The sequence below is a fragment of the Mangifera indica genome, chromosome 5 (assembly GCF_011075055.1).
Source record: "Mangifera indica cultivar Alphonso chromosome 5, CATAS_Mindica_2.1, whole genome shotgun sequence".
In the NCBI taxonomy this organism is placed as follows: domain Eukaryota; kingdom Viridiplantae; phylum Streptophyta; class Magnoliopsida; order Sapindales; family Anacardiaceae; genus Mangifera; species Mangifera indica.
This window is the reverse complement of record NC_058141.1, coordinates 3,858,318-3,873,367: the sequence shown is the minus strand read 5'-3', so window position 1 is coordinate 3,873,367 and position 15,050 is coordinate 3,858,318. Positions and strand designations below refer to the sequence as shown.

At 31.9% G+C, this 15,050-nt stretch overlaps 1 protein-coding gene and 1 non-coding gene across 2 annotated transcripts; one reads left to right on the top strand and one right to left on the bottom strand.

The window, feature by feature from the left end:
- Window positions 1–3,120: 3,120 nt before the first annotated feature.
- On the bottom strand, window positions 3,121–3,239 carry LOC123217830. The gene has a single exon (XR_006502565.1). It is a non-coding gene; the product is annotated as a small nucleolar RNA snoR135 (small nucleolar RNA).
- Window positions 3,240–3,784: 545 nt separating this feature from the next.
- On the top strand, window positions 3,785–14,201 carry LOC123216556 (cleavage and polyadenylation specificity factor subunit 3-II-like). Its single transcript, XM_044637006.1, has 13 exons — window positions 3,785–3,862; window positions 3,944–4,121; window positions 4,238–4,310; window positions 5,184–5,301; window positions 5,655–5,728; window positions 6,586–6,722; window positions 7,800–7,863; window positions 8,557–8,622; window positions 9,410–9,479; window positions 10,087–10,191; window positions 11,135–11,276; window positions 12,161–12,257; window positions 12,978–14,201. Exons 1-13 carry the CDS (start codon window positions 3,838–3,840, stop codon window positions 13,779–13,781), a joined length of 1,953 nt encoding a protein of 650 aa, XP_044492941.1. The 5' UTR covers window positions 3,785–3,837; the 3' UTR covers window positions 13,782–14,201.
- Window positions 14,202–15,050: the final 849 nt, after the last annotated feature.

Genomic DNA, 15,050 nt, shown 5'->3' with positions numbered 1-15,050 from the left:
TATGATACCATACTGTTTAAGTTAGTTTTCCTTCTTCTTTTTTGGGTCGAGTCAGAATCTATAAAAATTTGGGAAATATTATCAAAAATCAAGCGATATGTCATTTGTCATACCCGTACTCCTTATAGGTATGCATTAAACCCATTAAAATGATCAACCAATTGTAATATTTTCTGGGGAATTGTTTTCCTCAAATCACTCCCTAATTATCTCATGTGAAGATAAAACAACAATGCTAACTTTACTGCATCAGTGTCGTCCTCACCCCACAACCTTTGCTAGAAAACACGACTCAGATCAGCATATGTAACTGACTTACACCCATGAAAATATGTCTAGAAGATCCGATCTGTGGCCTTCGATGGAATATAGATGTCAATATCTACCATATGACTAAATCGAAGGCTTGTCATAATAGCAAATTCATACGGACTGAACCTCACATTCACATCATTAACTCGAAACCATAACTCCTCTCTCAAGGTCACCTTATTTACCGCTCTAAGGATGAAAAAGTGTATTAAAACTCCACTAAATTGGCTATCCTTCAAATCCAAGAAGTGTCCGAAATAGATATGTTGAAAAATTTGTAATTGTCTCTCTGTTAATAATTTTTTGATCATAACTCTCACATTTCTATATTCATATATAGTAATTTGAGTCTTGAAGTGTTTTTCAATAGGAAATCATATTTGCCCTCATCCTTTTTTCTCTTTTGTCTAACTCCTTGTATCAAAATTAAATTGTGATTATATTAAGCTTATATCAATTTTATATTATAAATTATTCAATTATGAATATAGAGGCCTTATTAAAAAAAAAAGATATCAAATTCGAATTCTACACGTCAAAAAATCTTAAGATGCATAAATTTAAATTTTCCCCTTATATGAAAAAAATAAAAAAAAAACCCAAATTTTTGCATAACATGCAATCTGCCCCCTAAATCCAACCATGCCAATTTGCGTGGTGGATAACTTTGGAAAAACGCATTTTGCCTCCCACCACGCAAATTCGCGTGTCAACCACACGAACTCACAAGTCAATTGTATGAATTCGTATAGTTGACCGTCACCTTGTGTATCAACCAACTTTTCAAATTTGTGTTCTGCCCTACCACATGATTAAAACTCGCATTTTCACCCCCAACCACACAAGTTCGTATGATCCTGGAAGTTTGAAAAATGCACAAAACCTTCCCATCTCGAACAAATTTCACTACACAAATTCATGTGATGAACGCGCTATTTGAGTGGTTATTGTTGAATTTTTGCGCTTAGATTTCATCTCCCAAACTTCGTTTTTCAAACATCATTTCAATAACAATCAACTTTACACCTAATCTCACACAAAACTCTAGGAAAATTTATCAAAATCACCAATAAATCAAACAATTTCATCAAATCTTTTAAATCGGAACTCTAACGCTAAACATGCAAATTTCACATCAAATCGACTAAATCTTTGAACTCAAATGCATAAAAAGATGACAAGGATTATTTTACTAACTTTTTTGTCCATTTTCGTAGCCAGAAATGTCACGAAAATCACCTAAGAAAATCGATTGCACCAATTGCACAAAATGTGTGTTTGAATATTCTGTTTTCGTGTGTTGGATGGCTAAACGCAACGTTTTCTTCGTTTTTGAAATGAAAGGCATTTTCGTCTCTACAACAATTTAAGACATTTTGGTTTAAAATTCAAAAACAGGGGTAATTTTTTTTGCCCCCTTAACTTTAGGGTAATTTAATTAATTTCCCTTTTATAAAATCACTAAAAGAGATAAACTAGTAATTTATAGAGAAACAAAAATGTTTTCTTTAATAGGAGTGATTGAGGGATGAGGTTGGACAAATAAATTTTCAAACTTAATAGTTGCCAATGATCATATCATCAAATTTTGGATAGAAAATAGTCACTTGACCTACTTATTATTATCTTTATCTTATATCATATTTATTTGGTGAAATAACTATTTCCACCCTACATTTGATGAAATAATTTCTATTATTTAAGTTTGAAAAAATCAATTTTTTACTAATCTATTAAAATCAACTATCAGTTTTAACAGTAAAGAGATATTATTGTCATTTTATCTAAATATTATAATAAAAGTATAATTTATTATCATTTTGTCTCAAAAATTTAAAATATTACAATAATAACCCTGTTGGAGTGAACTGTGAATATTATTGTGGGAGGAATAAATGCCATCTTTTTAAAACTTACTATAGATGAATAAATATTTTTTCTTATAAAAAATTATTATACTCACCCCTTTTTTTTAATATAACTATAGTTATTATGGTTTATACTATGACATTTAAAACTACTAAGAAGAACATTGAAATTTAAAAAAATTTCAAAAACACCTTTTAACTTTTTTCAAATTTCAACTTTAAAATTTTATTAACACCTTTAATATTTTTAAAATTATAATTTACCTAAATATATAATTATATGTCATTGACACCTCTATATATATTTACACTAATAAAATTTTTTATTATTTTTAATTGAAATGAATATATATTAAGGTACAAAAATTATTCAATAAAATTTTGAGGGCAAAGTATTATCTAATTTAAGGTTTTTTTTAAAATAATTTTATTTAAAAATTAATAAATTTTGTTAACAAATCTTACAAACAGGTGGAAAATTCACTTTTTCTGGATTGTCAGTTCATGAAACAATGGGTAGAAAATAGTCATTTGACCTATTTATTTTCATCTTTATTGTATAGCTTATAGGGGTGTATAATCCGAGTAATTGAACCGGTTAATCAGATTTGTGAGTTAAACTAAATTTTTAGTTTGATGAAAATTTTGAATTGAAACTGAATCAGATTTACACATTCTGATTGATAACTAAACTAAATTTACCGGATAACCGAACGGAATATTTGGTTACCTGATTTTGAACCGATTTTTTAAATTAATATTACAATTATACCCTATTTCATCATGAACATTTAGACTTAATTTGAAAATACCTTGCCAATTGAGGCCTAATTGATTCTTTGGCAAAGAATTGCCTTTCTATATTCTTGGGCCTTGCTTTTAGAAGGGATAAGAATATATTGTTTTTTCAGGATAAGTATCAGCTAAAGGAAAGAAGTACAAATGTGGGGAAGATGATTGTTGAGAAATCAATGGCGGAAAATGAACTACAACTGCCCATCTTCCCCTGGTTGTTTTTGCGAGGAACTCTTTCGGTTACCTACACACAATGCCTGTTTTTAACATTAGAACTATGAAAAATACAAAGGAAAATAATAGCAAAAAATTGACAGAGAAATATGGCCATGAATTTTTTTTTAGTCATTAAATTTTTATATAAAATATTATTTATTATATATTTAATTAAAAATCGGTTTGGTTTGGGAAATTAGTTTTTTCAAATTTTACGAACCGAAAACCAAATCAAAAATTTGGTTTTTTACAATTATTCAAATTGGTAATTGAATCAGTTTTTTAAATATCTTATTTTTCAGATTAATTTAGGGTTCAGATACTAGATCAAGTTGATTTTGGCATATTTTTGAACACCTTTAATCACCTATAAACCTATCTTCATCTTTGGAACTTATCTCTTTCTCTAATGTTGTATATAAACACCAAGGTGTAATAAATGAAAAATTAGAGAAATTTACTCTCATTTTATCATGGGAGTTTAACTGGGGATAAGTGATAAAATTCAAACAATAGAGGGCATCTGAGATTATCAGCAAACTTCGGGGCCTGTTACTTTAAACCCTCAGTAACCCAAAAAAACCGTGTTAAACCGGGCGCCAAGTTTTAAATTTTCGTTCGTTACTCCAAGAGAAGAGGCAGAGCCATGGCCATTGAATGCCTAGTTCTCGGTAACCCATCTCTTCTCTTGACTCTCTTCTTCAATCTACAATCTCCACAAAGATTATCATTCGTTTGATTGACTTTTCCAGGAGCTGGGCAAGAAATCGGGAAGAGCTGCGTGGTTGTAACGATCAACGGCAAGCGAATAATGTTCGATTGCGGGATGCACATGGGCTACGACGATCACCGTCGTTACCCAGATTTCTCTCTCATATCAAAGTCCGGGGAATTCGATAATTCTCTCAGTTGCATCATCATTACTCATTTGTAAAACTCTACCTTTCATATTTGCTACTAATTTATTTTCTTTGATTGTTTTGCATTCACTTAATTCTTTCTATTTGGTAACTGCGCTTGGGATTTTGTACTTTTTTTTGTTTCAGTCACTTGGATCATGTTGGGGCACTTCCTTTCTTCACTGAAGTTTGTGGGTACAATGGACCTATTTATATGACGGTAAATCCATTATGTGTTTGATAAAATGTTTATCTCATGCTTTCGCTTTGTGTGTAGTTCTTTTTCACAGGTCGAAGTAGAAAAATAAAGCGGCATATTTTCCCCCTTCTATGAAGCTCCATGTTGACTTCAATATGTTTCTTTTATGAACTCAAAGTCCAGAATTTTATAGACTTTTGATCTTTATATACGGCAATATAAGTGTGTAATATAAAATTGTTGTCTTGTAGTTCAGTTTAAAGTGTCCAGTATGTTGCAATATATTCAAAACATACTTTACCAAACGCCATGCTGATATTAATGGTGAACTTTATATAACATTTAACGACTGATGGATTTGGCTCTTCTCTAGCAGTTGATGCACTATTTTAAAAAGTTTAATATTATTCTTTTTCTCTTCATTTTCTAGTCCAATATCATTTTTTTCCAATTTGTGGATGGATATAGTTTCAGATGATTTTAGATTTGATTTCTTCATCATTCCAAAATATCATCCTTGTAGACTTATGTTTTAAAGGGAAATCTCAACTTCATTTCACATGCTAGCCACTTGTAACTCTTTCTTGCTTTATTAGTGCATAGTTCAATTGCTTACATAAAATTTATAAATGTACTAAAATCTTAGTACTTCAGAATTTTGTGCTTGTAGCTTAGGGTATCTGCTGTTAAGTCATGCTAACATATTGGACAATTTATTCCATAAAATTACCATTTTTCTGGAGGGACTAGTTTAGTTCACTCTTAGGTGTTTTTTACTTGTTGTTGGCTTGCATGTGGGGGCTCTTGTTTTCATAAAAGTTATACTTTTTGGACCAATCATGTTTGCAATTCAAATTATAAATTTTGATGTATTTCGATGAATGTTTACTGCAGTATCCAACAAAGGCATTGGCTCCTTTAATGTTGGAGGATTATCGAAAAGTTATAGTTGACCGAAGGGGTGAGGAAGAGCAATTTACTTCTGATCATATTGCAGAATGCATGAAGAAAGGTAGGATTTTCTCATTTTCTATGAGTGTAACTTGTTCTGGACTTTTCATTTTTTACAGTTTGGTAAATGCTGAATTGTAAAGTTGTATGCATCAAAATTGGAATACCTTACTTTAACACCAGTAATGTGTTGTTTCCATTTAATTGTTTTGATTGAAACCTTTGAAGTTGTTATTGTATGGACTCCAACTTTTGTTCACACATATATTAATTTCTTCTTCTCTTTCATTTCTTTGCAATTTTATGCGGTCTTTAAGTCGTATTTCGCTTCATATATTCTTAAAGTTTCAAGCACATATATTAATGCGTTAATGTGTTTTCACATTTCTGTTTCAAAATGGTTTCTCATTGCAGTCATAGCAGTAGATCTGAAGCAGACTGTGCAGGTTGACAAAGACCTTCAGATCCGTGCCTATTATGCTGGACACGTAAGGTTTTTAAACTTAATTCTATAAACATAGGCCTTTTATCAGCCTTATCTGCACTAGATGGCAGCTCACACTGTGATGTAACTCCTATACTGTCCTTCATATCCAGCTTAACTGCCTAAGAATTGCATATACACATTGAAATTAAACTGAGAGAAATGTATATTGTATGAAAGACATATCGCTTCTCTTTTCTAAGATACACCAGTTAAATACATGTATAACTATGCTTTTTTTTTATTATTATTTTTTTCAATTTATAAATTTCAATTAGACTCCTTTCTAATCCTTGTATGAGCAGATTTAGACCCAAGATCTCTTGTATAAGCACACCAATCAACTGACCTACCTAGTACTCATAGATTTGACTACATCAGTTAGGGGTTACATAAAATTGTCAGGTTCTCATGTTCCAACTTTTCCCAAGTGGTTATTTAACATGGTAACAGGGGCTGTTGATCAAGTGGTCATGTGTCTGAATTCCGTTGTATAATCGAATTAGAGTATGCTTTGTTTATGTTTGTTACAACGTTCTTGGTTTTGATTGTGTCAGATCTATGTGCCTTATATGTGTGTAGATATGCTAGTGTTCACATACTGCTATTAGGTTCTTACTCATCAACTTAAGCATCTGGATAAACTGCTAATATATTTGACAGACACATTCATTACTAAATAAACATTTTGTGTGCTTCAAGTGTGAAACACAAGACTGTTTAATGATCCACATGATATGTCGTTTAAAAGTTCTTGACAGATCATTTTCATTATTAACTCATAATATTTTTCATCAGGAATTTTGAAAATGTCGTCCACATGTCATTGAGTTACAAGTCTCATTGTTTATGGTGTTTAAGGTGCTTGGAGCTGCAATGTTCTATGCAAAGGTGGGGGACACTTCTATGGTGTACACGGGAGATTATAATATGACTCCAGATAGACATCTTGGAGCTGCTCAAATTGATCGACTACAGCTGGACCTCCTTATAACAGAGTAAGGAACCTATATGCACGCATTTTTAAGTTGTGTGTAGTCCCATCTGCACATAAATAGGAAAAAACTATTAGCTACTGGTGACAATCTTCTGGAGTGTGTGATTCAATTTACCTTAGTTTGACGGAAGGAGAAAGACTTATGCCATTCATCACTTATCTTTGCCATAAAGGCAATTAATTTTTCTAGCCAGGTTTGGATGACCTAATTCTAAAAAGGAATAATCAGAAGACCAGCACATTGCCAATACTCCATTATACTACATCATTTAGCAAATTTCATTCTGATCTTTAATTGGGTATATCATCATTATAATTTCTCAAATGAATATCAAGTTTTCTTCTTAACCTTTTCTTCTCATCTGAAAAATAATATACGGATATTTTTATGATTTTTATCCTGAATGGTTATGAAAATCACGATGGACCGATACTGGGCATACAACTCGCATTTCTATCCTGAGTTGATAGTTTCTGGCTGTATTAATCTTTCTGGCCTTCAAGTATTTCCATTTAATTATATAATTTTGTTAAAAAATGAACCTCTGGAATCATGATTTAGAGGCAAAATCAGGTGATGCCGTTTCTCTACGGCTTAAACTACACAAAATCAAGACAACTGTGTTCCTGGAGTGATATAATGGTTGTCCAGAGGCATCTTTTAATTATTTGATTGAGGGAAGAATTGATGCTCAGTGAACAGAGTGAATTTTTGGTTATAAATCTTGACATGAGTGAATTAATTTTCTTTTCCCCATTGAATTGGATGTATTTTTGTTTTTGACCTCTATTGTCATTTAGTACTTGAGTTCCAAATTGAATATTTGGCTTTATTTTAGCATTGGTTTAATTATCTTTAATCAGCTAAAGATTTTTTTAAAGATAATATTTGTCAGTTTTTGCTGAGATGAAAATTGTATTCAGAATCTCAATATTTTATAACCATCTTCTCTATTAAATGAATATATTATTCAAACATGAATTCTTATGAACCTATTTCTTGCTTATACATGACTGTCTACACCAGATCTAGGTTAAAGGATGTTTTCTAATTCTTCTGACAAGAATTCTGCTTCAGGTCCACATATGCAACAACTATACGGGATTCAAAATATGCTCGGGAGAGGGAATTTCTTAAAGCTGTACGTAAAAGATAAGACTGTTGAATTCTCAACTATTTATTATATTCTTAAATTTTTTGCTAATTTTTTCTTCCATAACCGACTAGTGGTAAAAGAGATTTGTTTATCCTCAGAGTACCTCAGAGGTTAATCAAATCTGCAGGGATCTTTTTCTGCTGCTTCTGATAGTCAGTGCCAAAGAATTTAGAAAGTTCATGATTATGTATCTGGATGAGTGCCTATGAGTATGTGCTTTGATTTATCTTTGACCCAGCATATAGTTGATTCTGTAGCCTTCTTCAACTTTATCTGTAGCTGTGGCATTAATTTTTTTATATTTTTACAGATGCTTTCAGCATATGTGATATTTTTTTTTATCTTTGACTCTTTTTATGGATATCTATAATATGCTACTGTGAAAAAATATTGAAAGAATCTTAGTCATGCGTGGTTGTGTCATCTATAACTTCCTATACTTGGTTTACATATTTGTACAAGTTATCGAATATTCTTTTTAGTTATTATTTGTTTTATGATAAAACTCAAGGAAATTGCTGTTTCATCATTTACTTGCTTAACTAATTTACATTCACATTAAATCTTCTTACACTATACATTTTTGGTTTCCATTTACTTGCATTAATATCATTCAATTTATATTATTCAAAATCCCTCTGATAGTAGTATGTTTCTGTGTTTGAAAAATTCCTTTAGGTTCATAAATGTGTTGCTGGTGGAGGAAAGGTGCTTATTCCAACATTTGCTCTCGGAAGAGCTCAGGTTTTTTTGTTGCACAAACTTTTATTTTGCTTTCCTTGATTAATTGGAATGTGAACTATGACTTCATGCCTAAGTAACTTGTAGAGATTTTAAGATTTACCAAACATAGGTATGCAACAAAGAAATAAGTACTGTGGTTTGTAAATCATAAGAGAGAGTTTGGAAGGATTGTTTCTGCTGTGAAATTAAGTGCTGCTCTATCTTTTGCTCTGTTAAGAGCTTCAGGAAAAGAGTGGGGTGACTCAAAGGTTAACATGTTTTGAATATCTAGCCACTCTATCTCTTCCTCTCTTCACTTCACTGGGAACTAGACATTTTATCTTTGAGAGTCTATTCCTTATGCTTTCTGTGTCTTCTAAAATTCCTGGTCATGGATGCTTCTGCATATCTAGGTAATTGTTTTATTGATATAAATATCAATAAAGTCAGTTTGTAATTACCCTTCACTCTTTTATATAAAATGTTATAGTCTTTAAACTTAGAATTTGACATATAAGATTTTGACTTCTTGCTCCTAGAGAGCTGAAAATTTTCTTAACAATTTTGTAGGACTTAGGACCACATATTGTGTGAGATTTTACCTTGATAGGATTGCTCGTGAAGACATACTTTTTTTTTTCCTTTTGTAGATCTACAACTTGTATCCTTGTTTACTGCATTGTAGAAGTCATAGATGTGATCTATATATGGACTTTATAACTTGACTATGAATAATTGCTATTACCATGGAACAGTTAAGAAAATCATTTCCTTTTTCTTTTTGACAATATTCTTAATTATCATACAGGAACTCTGCATATTGTTGGATGATTACTGGGAGCGTATGACTCTTAATGTGCCTATTTACTTTTCAGCAGGTTTGCTAAATTTGCTATTTTATTTATGTAAAATTCTTTGTTTGCTTGACTTTGGTTAGTCAGTATATTCTAAATCATGATATTCTTCTTTGTTCATGTATAAATAAGATGTGTAATTATAGGTCTAACAAGTTGAGAGTGATAATCAAGCTCTATTTGCTATGTTCTCATTGAAGATTTGAAAATTAATATTTAAACAACCAGAGAGCCAGCCTAGGCAATTGCAAGGTCACATGAGATTTTTGAGAACTATGTTGTTTATCTCAGTGTTACACTATTGTATGATATCTGTGGCTGAGATTGTCAAGATGTTATTAGCTTAAACTTGAAATGGATGCTTTAGTTGATAATACAAAGTTTTCTCAGGAACCCATATATGCAGGTTCTTGATGTTTTATTGGCATGCAGCTTATCTGCTATTTTACGGTTTTTTATTAATTTTATCTGTATGATTTAGAAGTACTTATGGAAATAATATTTGATGGTGAATGCTCACTAATAAGTGGAGAAACTTGCCTTAGGTGCTCTCTTGTTGGCATTTTTCTTGTTCTACCGGTAGGCAATCATGATTCATATTTCTGTTGATGACTGGATTCTTGTTTTTCAGGTTTGACCATTCAAGCCAATATGTATTATACAATGCTAATTAGTTGGACTAGCCAGAAAGTCAAAGAGACATACGCCACACATAATGCATTTGACTTTAAACATGGTACGTATAACTTTTTATCCTTTCTTCTGAGGAAGTATTAGTATCAATGCTTAGACTCAGCCGCTGTAGAAAGATATCTGTATACTCCTAAAGATATCTGCTTCAAATTATATTGTTTTCCCTGTTATCTACAGTGGCATACCCAAAATTTAGAATAGAAACAATATGTATTCTTAATCAGTCTTGTCTCTTTTAAGGGGCATTCTTCTATCTGAGTGCCATTTCTTGTTTCAGAGTTCTCTCCTGGCATATTACTCTGATTGCCAATTTACTATTGGAAGCCTGATATTGTTGGCCACATGTATGTCATATGTTACGATAAGACGGTAGTTTTCACACCAGTTCAATTCAATTCCTGTAGAAATTTGTATTTTTGACTTTTTGTAATATAAAAAATGGCTTCTATACAGTCTGAGAAGCAAGTGAATTATTGATTGTCTTCTTGATTCAGTGAATGAAGTCAAAGTACTTAGTTTCCAAATTGGCATGTGATTATCTCCAAATCTCTTTCAATGTACAAACTATCACCCCTCTAAAGTTTTGACTGTTTTTACATAATCACAACATTTTAGAACACTTCCAAACAATTTTTATAAGAGCATATAAAAAGCTTGGTTTATGACTTCTTCAAACTTTCATGTCAATTACTTTTTGTACAGGTGAAAAATTTTACTTCATTTGCTCAGATTAGGATAACTTAGAACAATGCTCTTTAATCTTTCATGATATATATCTGTTCCAAAATAATTTAACAATGTTAATTTCAATTTTTGGAACAGCTTAGTTTAATATCAATTTTTGGAACAGCTTAGTTATCCATTGCAGAAGAAACAATATTTCAACTCAAGTTGTAATTAAGAGTTACTTTTTTCTTTTATATCATTACATGATTGTTTTGCTTAAACGGTTACATCTCTATCTTATTTGTGTTTGGATGTTGCAGTTCGTAAATTTGACCGCTCTTTGATAGATGCTCCGGGTCCTTGTGTTCTTTTTGCAACGCCAGGGATGATTAGTGGTGGTTTTTCTCTTGAGGTTTTTAAACATTGGGCTCCATCTGAAATGAATCTTGTCACATTACCTGGGTAAGAACTTTGTTATTTGGTTTTTTTGTTGGGCATACATGATAAAGTGATCATGCTGTGATTTAATGTTCATTTGTTTGATAGAAAACTGCATTTGTATGCTTTTGTTTTCAAGCCAATCTCTGATGCATTTTTGGGGATTTATATTAAAGATATAAGAAAAAGAAATGAAAGAAGAAACATTTCTAGATTTATTAGTGGTTATTTAATAGTTACTGGATGATTTATCTGTCTTAGGGCATCTATTGAATTATTAAACTGACTTATCTTCATGGTTATCGGGTTTTCTAGAATAAGATAGCCTTTTGCTGTGACTCAGCGTTAATCTCCTGGCTGATTGCTGGTATGATTCTTTATGTCGTTACTGACTCGTTGCTAACTTAGATATGCATAAAGAATGTTTTACTATTGCTATTACTTGAAGGTCACTGTAAAAGCAGTTATCTTTTCTCACACTGCTTCATAAGAGAGGTAACTAAATGCACATCAAACACTATACCTGTGTCAAGAATGTTCTTTGAAAAATCTTTTTGACTTGGGATTAGGATTGTCAATGTTCTTCTGAAAAGAAAAGTGAGTTCTTGTAGCACAAAGGTAGTTGCCGCCAATAGGAATTAGTTTCATGAATCTGGACTATTCTTTGGGTACAAGTGAGCCTCACTATCAGTGGCAATGTATGATATATGATCTGTCTAAATTGAGGCATTTAGTTTGTAATTTTTCAAGTCAAGCCAAAAATAGATTTGGGAATTCAACAGATAGCTTCTTTAGAGAATTTATATGTTATGGCAGTGGGATATGTGCTTTTTTAATTATCGATATATGTTATGGGCTTGGAGACTTATTTCAATTTATGAATCCTCTTTTTTCTTTTTTATTTGTAGGTATTGTGTGGCAGGAACCATAGGACATAAATTGATGTCAGGAAAGCCCACCAAAATTGATTTGGACAAGAAGACCCAAATTGATGTCCGATGTCAGGTTCATATTCATCCCTTACCACTGTTAATTTATTTTCAGCAGTTTTTTCATCATCTTATGAATTTTTTTTTTTCAATCTTTCATTTCGTCTCTTTTCACATATTGCAGTATGCTCAAGTTTTTCTATTGCTATTTTCATTTAAAGCACAAGTTGGTATCTCAGGTTAAATCTATGAAGTATTAAATTTGTTTTGCCAAGTTATTACGACAACCCACAGTGCTGTGACAGATGTCAAATTGATGATCCGAAGTTATTAATCTCTTCATTCCATGAAAGTCCAACTCTCTCATTACGCAAATCATATTATCCATCTGGTTTGGTTTCTCCAATCTAGGTAGAATGACAGAGGTGAATAGTTTCTGAGGTGCATTTAAGTCTTTATTGAAACTTGGTGTTTGAAATATACACATATATCATAGGGCATGAAACTATTATCTTATTTGAACAAGAAGAGTTTCTGGAAAAAAGATAGTGATCATGTATGCTGTAGTATAGTGTCCAGCACTAAAATCTGAATGTCATGTAGTATTTAAGCATGTTAATGTATCTGCCTTAAAGGGTCTCTTCCCCACCAAAAATGGGATTCATTATGTTATCTTTGCCCATCTGTATCCTCTCTATGTTTTGACAGTGCAATATATGACTTTCTTTTGTTTGCGCTTCCTTGTGTCAATGTTGTTTATTGTCTTAGATTTCCTAACTGCGTTTTCTGTTTCCAGATTCATCAACTATCTTTTAGTCCTCACACAGATGCAAAAGGAATTATGGATCTTGTTAAATTTCTCGCCCCACAGCATGTAATACTTGTACATGGCGAGAAACCAAAGATGGCTACTTTGAAAGATAGAATACAGTCTGAATTGAGGATTCCATGTTATGATCCTGCAAATAATAAATCGGTGCACATTCCTTCAACTCACTTTGTGAAAGCCAATGCTTCTGATGCGTTCATCCGAAGTTGTTTGAATCCCAACTTTAAGTTCTTAAAAGGTGGTTCAGAAGAGAACTTTGACTCTGGTTCAAAAGGCACAAGTGCCTTGTCACTGCTGCAAATAAGTGACGAAAGAGTTCTGGAAGGGATTCTAGTCTTGGAGAAAAGCAAGAAGGCAAAGATTGTACACCAAGATGAGCTTCTGCTTATGTTTGGAGAAAAAGAACACAAGCTTCAGTTTGCCTATTGTTGCCCTGTAAGTATTGACAAGTTAGAGAAGGCCACAACCACAGATCTTACTCCAGAAACTGATTCACTTTATGTTTTTCAAACATCCTCTCTGATTCAATTACTATCCACAAGATTATCGAGTGAACTTTCTGAAGGAAACATTGTAGTTCTGGGGGAACATCTGCAGGTGGAATCATTTCAATTATCAATTTGTTTGAAGGACAACTGCCCATATAGAAAAAGTGGTACATCGCAGCAGAAAAAATCTGAAGCAGTATTCTTTTGCTGCACTTGGTCAGTGGCAGATGAGAAGCTTGCATGGAAAATCATTTCAATCATGGAGAATTTTAATCAGACTTAAATGTCTCATCGTCATGCAGCTTTTTATGAGAATGCCCTTAAGTTGTTTACGGTGAGCTCAATTATGTGCTCGCAGAGAGGGGTATTTTTTTAATCAATCATGGAGAACTTCAACACAAGTGCAACTTCAAGTCATCCGGCGCTGTTGTATTCATCAATTTATTGTTGATCATATGGAGTTGTTTATGTTAAAGGTAATCTACTCTGAACTTTTTGGTGCGGGTGTTTCGTGAAGTGTTGCACAAGAACGACATAGGAGCCATTGGCTTGTGACATTTTGCATATCACTTCTTGACATATTTAAGAAAAAGGGTATTAGCAAAATAGGTCAGACAGTCTTTCAAAGTCATTGTTTTAATTTGTGTTTGTTATGAATAATGTAATATCCTAGCAAGAAATTGGTATTTTCTAGACTTGGACAGTTTATGCCTTTGGGTTATGTGACTAGCAAAGACCCCAACCTAAACTTGATCCAAATTAATATCATACCAAAGACACCCAAATTGAATTATGAATGTGTTGATATAATATAAATTGAATTAATCTAATTAGGTCGTACTATGTCAAAACAAAGTTCGTTTGACCCACTTAACTTAAAATGACATATTCTATATATTTTTCATTTATATATGATTTGACCATTTTAACTCAAAACAACTCAAACACAACACCTATATGAAGATCATGGTTTGGTTATGCAGGGTCAATATGGACATGACTTGATTTATAAATGGATTAACCAAATATGATTGAATTAGAATTTGTGTAGAAAATACTCAATATTAAATCTATTTTTATTTGTCATATTATGTCATAAATTGTCAACTCTAATATGTTTGCAGTAAAAGACTTATTTTTAAACTTCAAAGATTCACCGTGGAAGTCTTTGAAATAGCTTCAACACTAATGTAAACTTAAAAGTAGTAATAAGAGGAAATCTCAGTTGTCTTCTTTAGCATGGGGCAAAAACAATGGGAAATCTCATTATTTTTAAATTCAATGGACGAACAAATTTAAAACCCAATTAGACTTTGACCTAGTCAAAGTATTATTCTATAGATTAACCCACCGATTGAGTAGAATAATGATATTAATATAATATTAATATGATATAACTAAAATTTTGAAATTAAATATATTATATATATTTACTAAATAATATTGAATAACAAAAACACCTAACTTAATGGTTTTTGTATCTATCCAATTATGTTATAAAACGAGGTTTGAGTCTCTTAATTCTCAATATCAAATACATATAACCATAGGC

Coding starts and splice junctions, on each gene's coding strand:
- LOC123216556 (XM_044637006.1), top strand. CDS start 3,838: ATGGCCATTGAATGCCTAGTTCTCG. Junction 9,480..10,086: donor GCCTATTTACTTTTCAGCAG/GTTTGCTAAATT, acceptor CTTGTTTTTCAG/GTTTGACCATTCAAGCCAAT. Junction 10,192..11,134: donor TGCATTTGACTTTAAACATG/GTACGTATAACT, acceptor TGGATGTTGCAG/TTCGTAAATTTGACCGCTCT.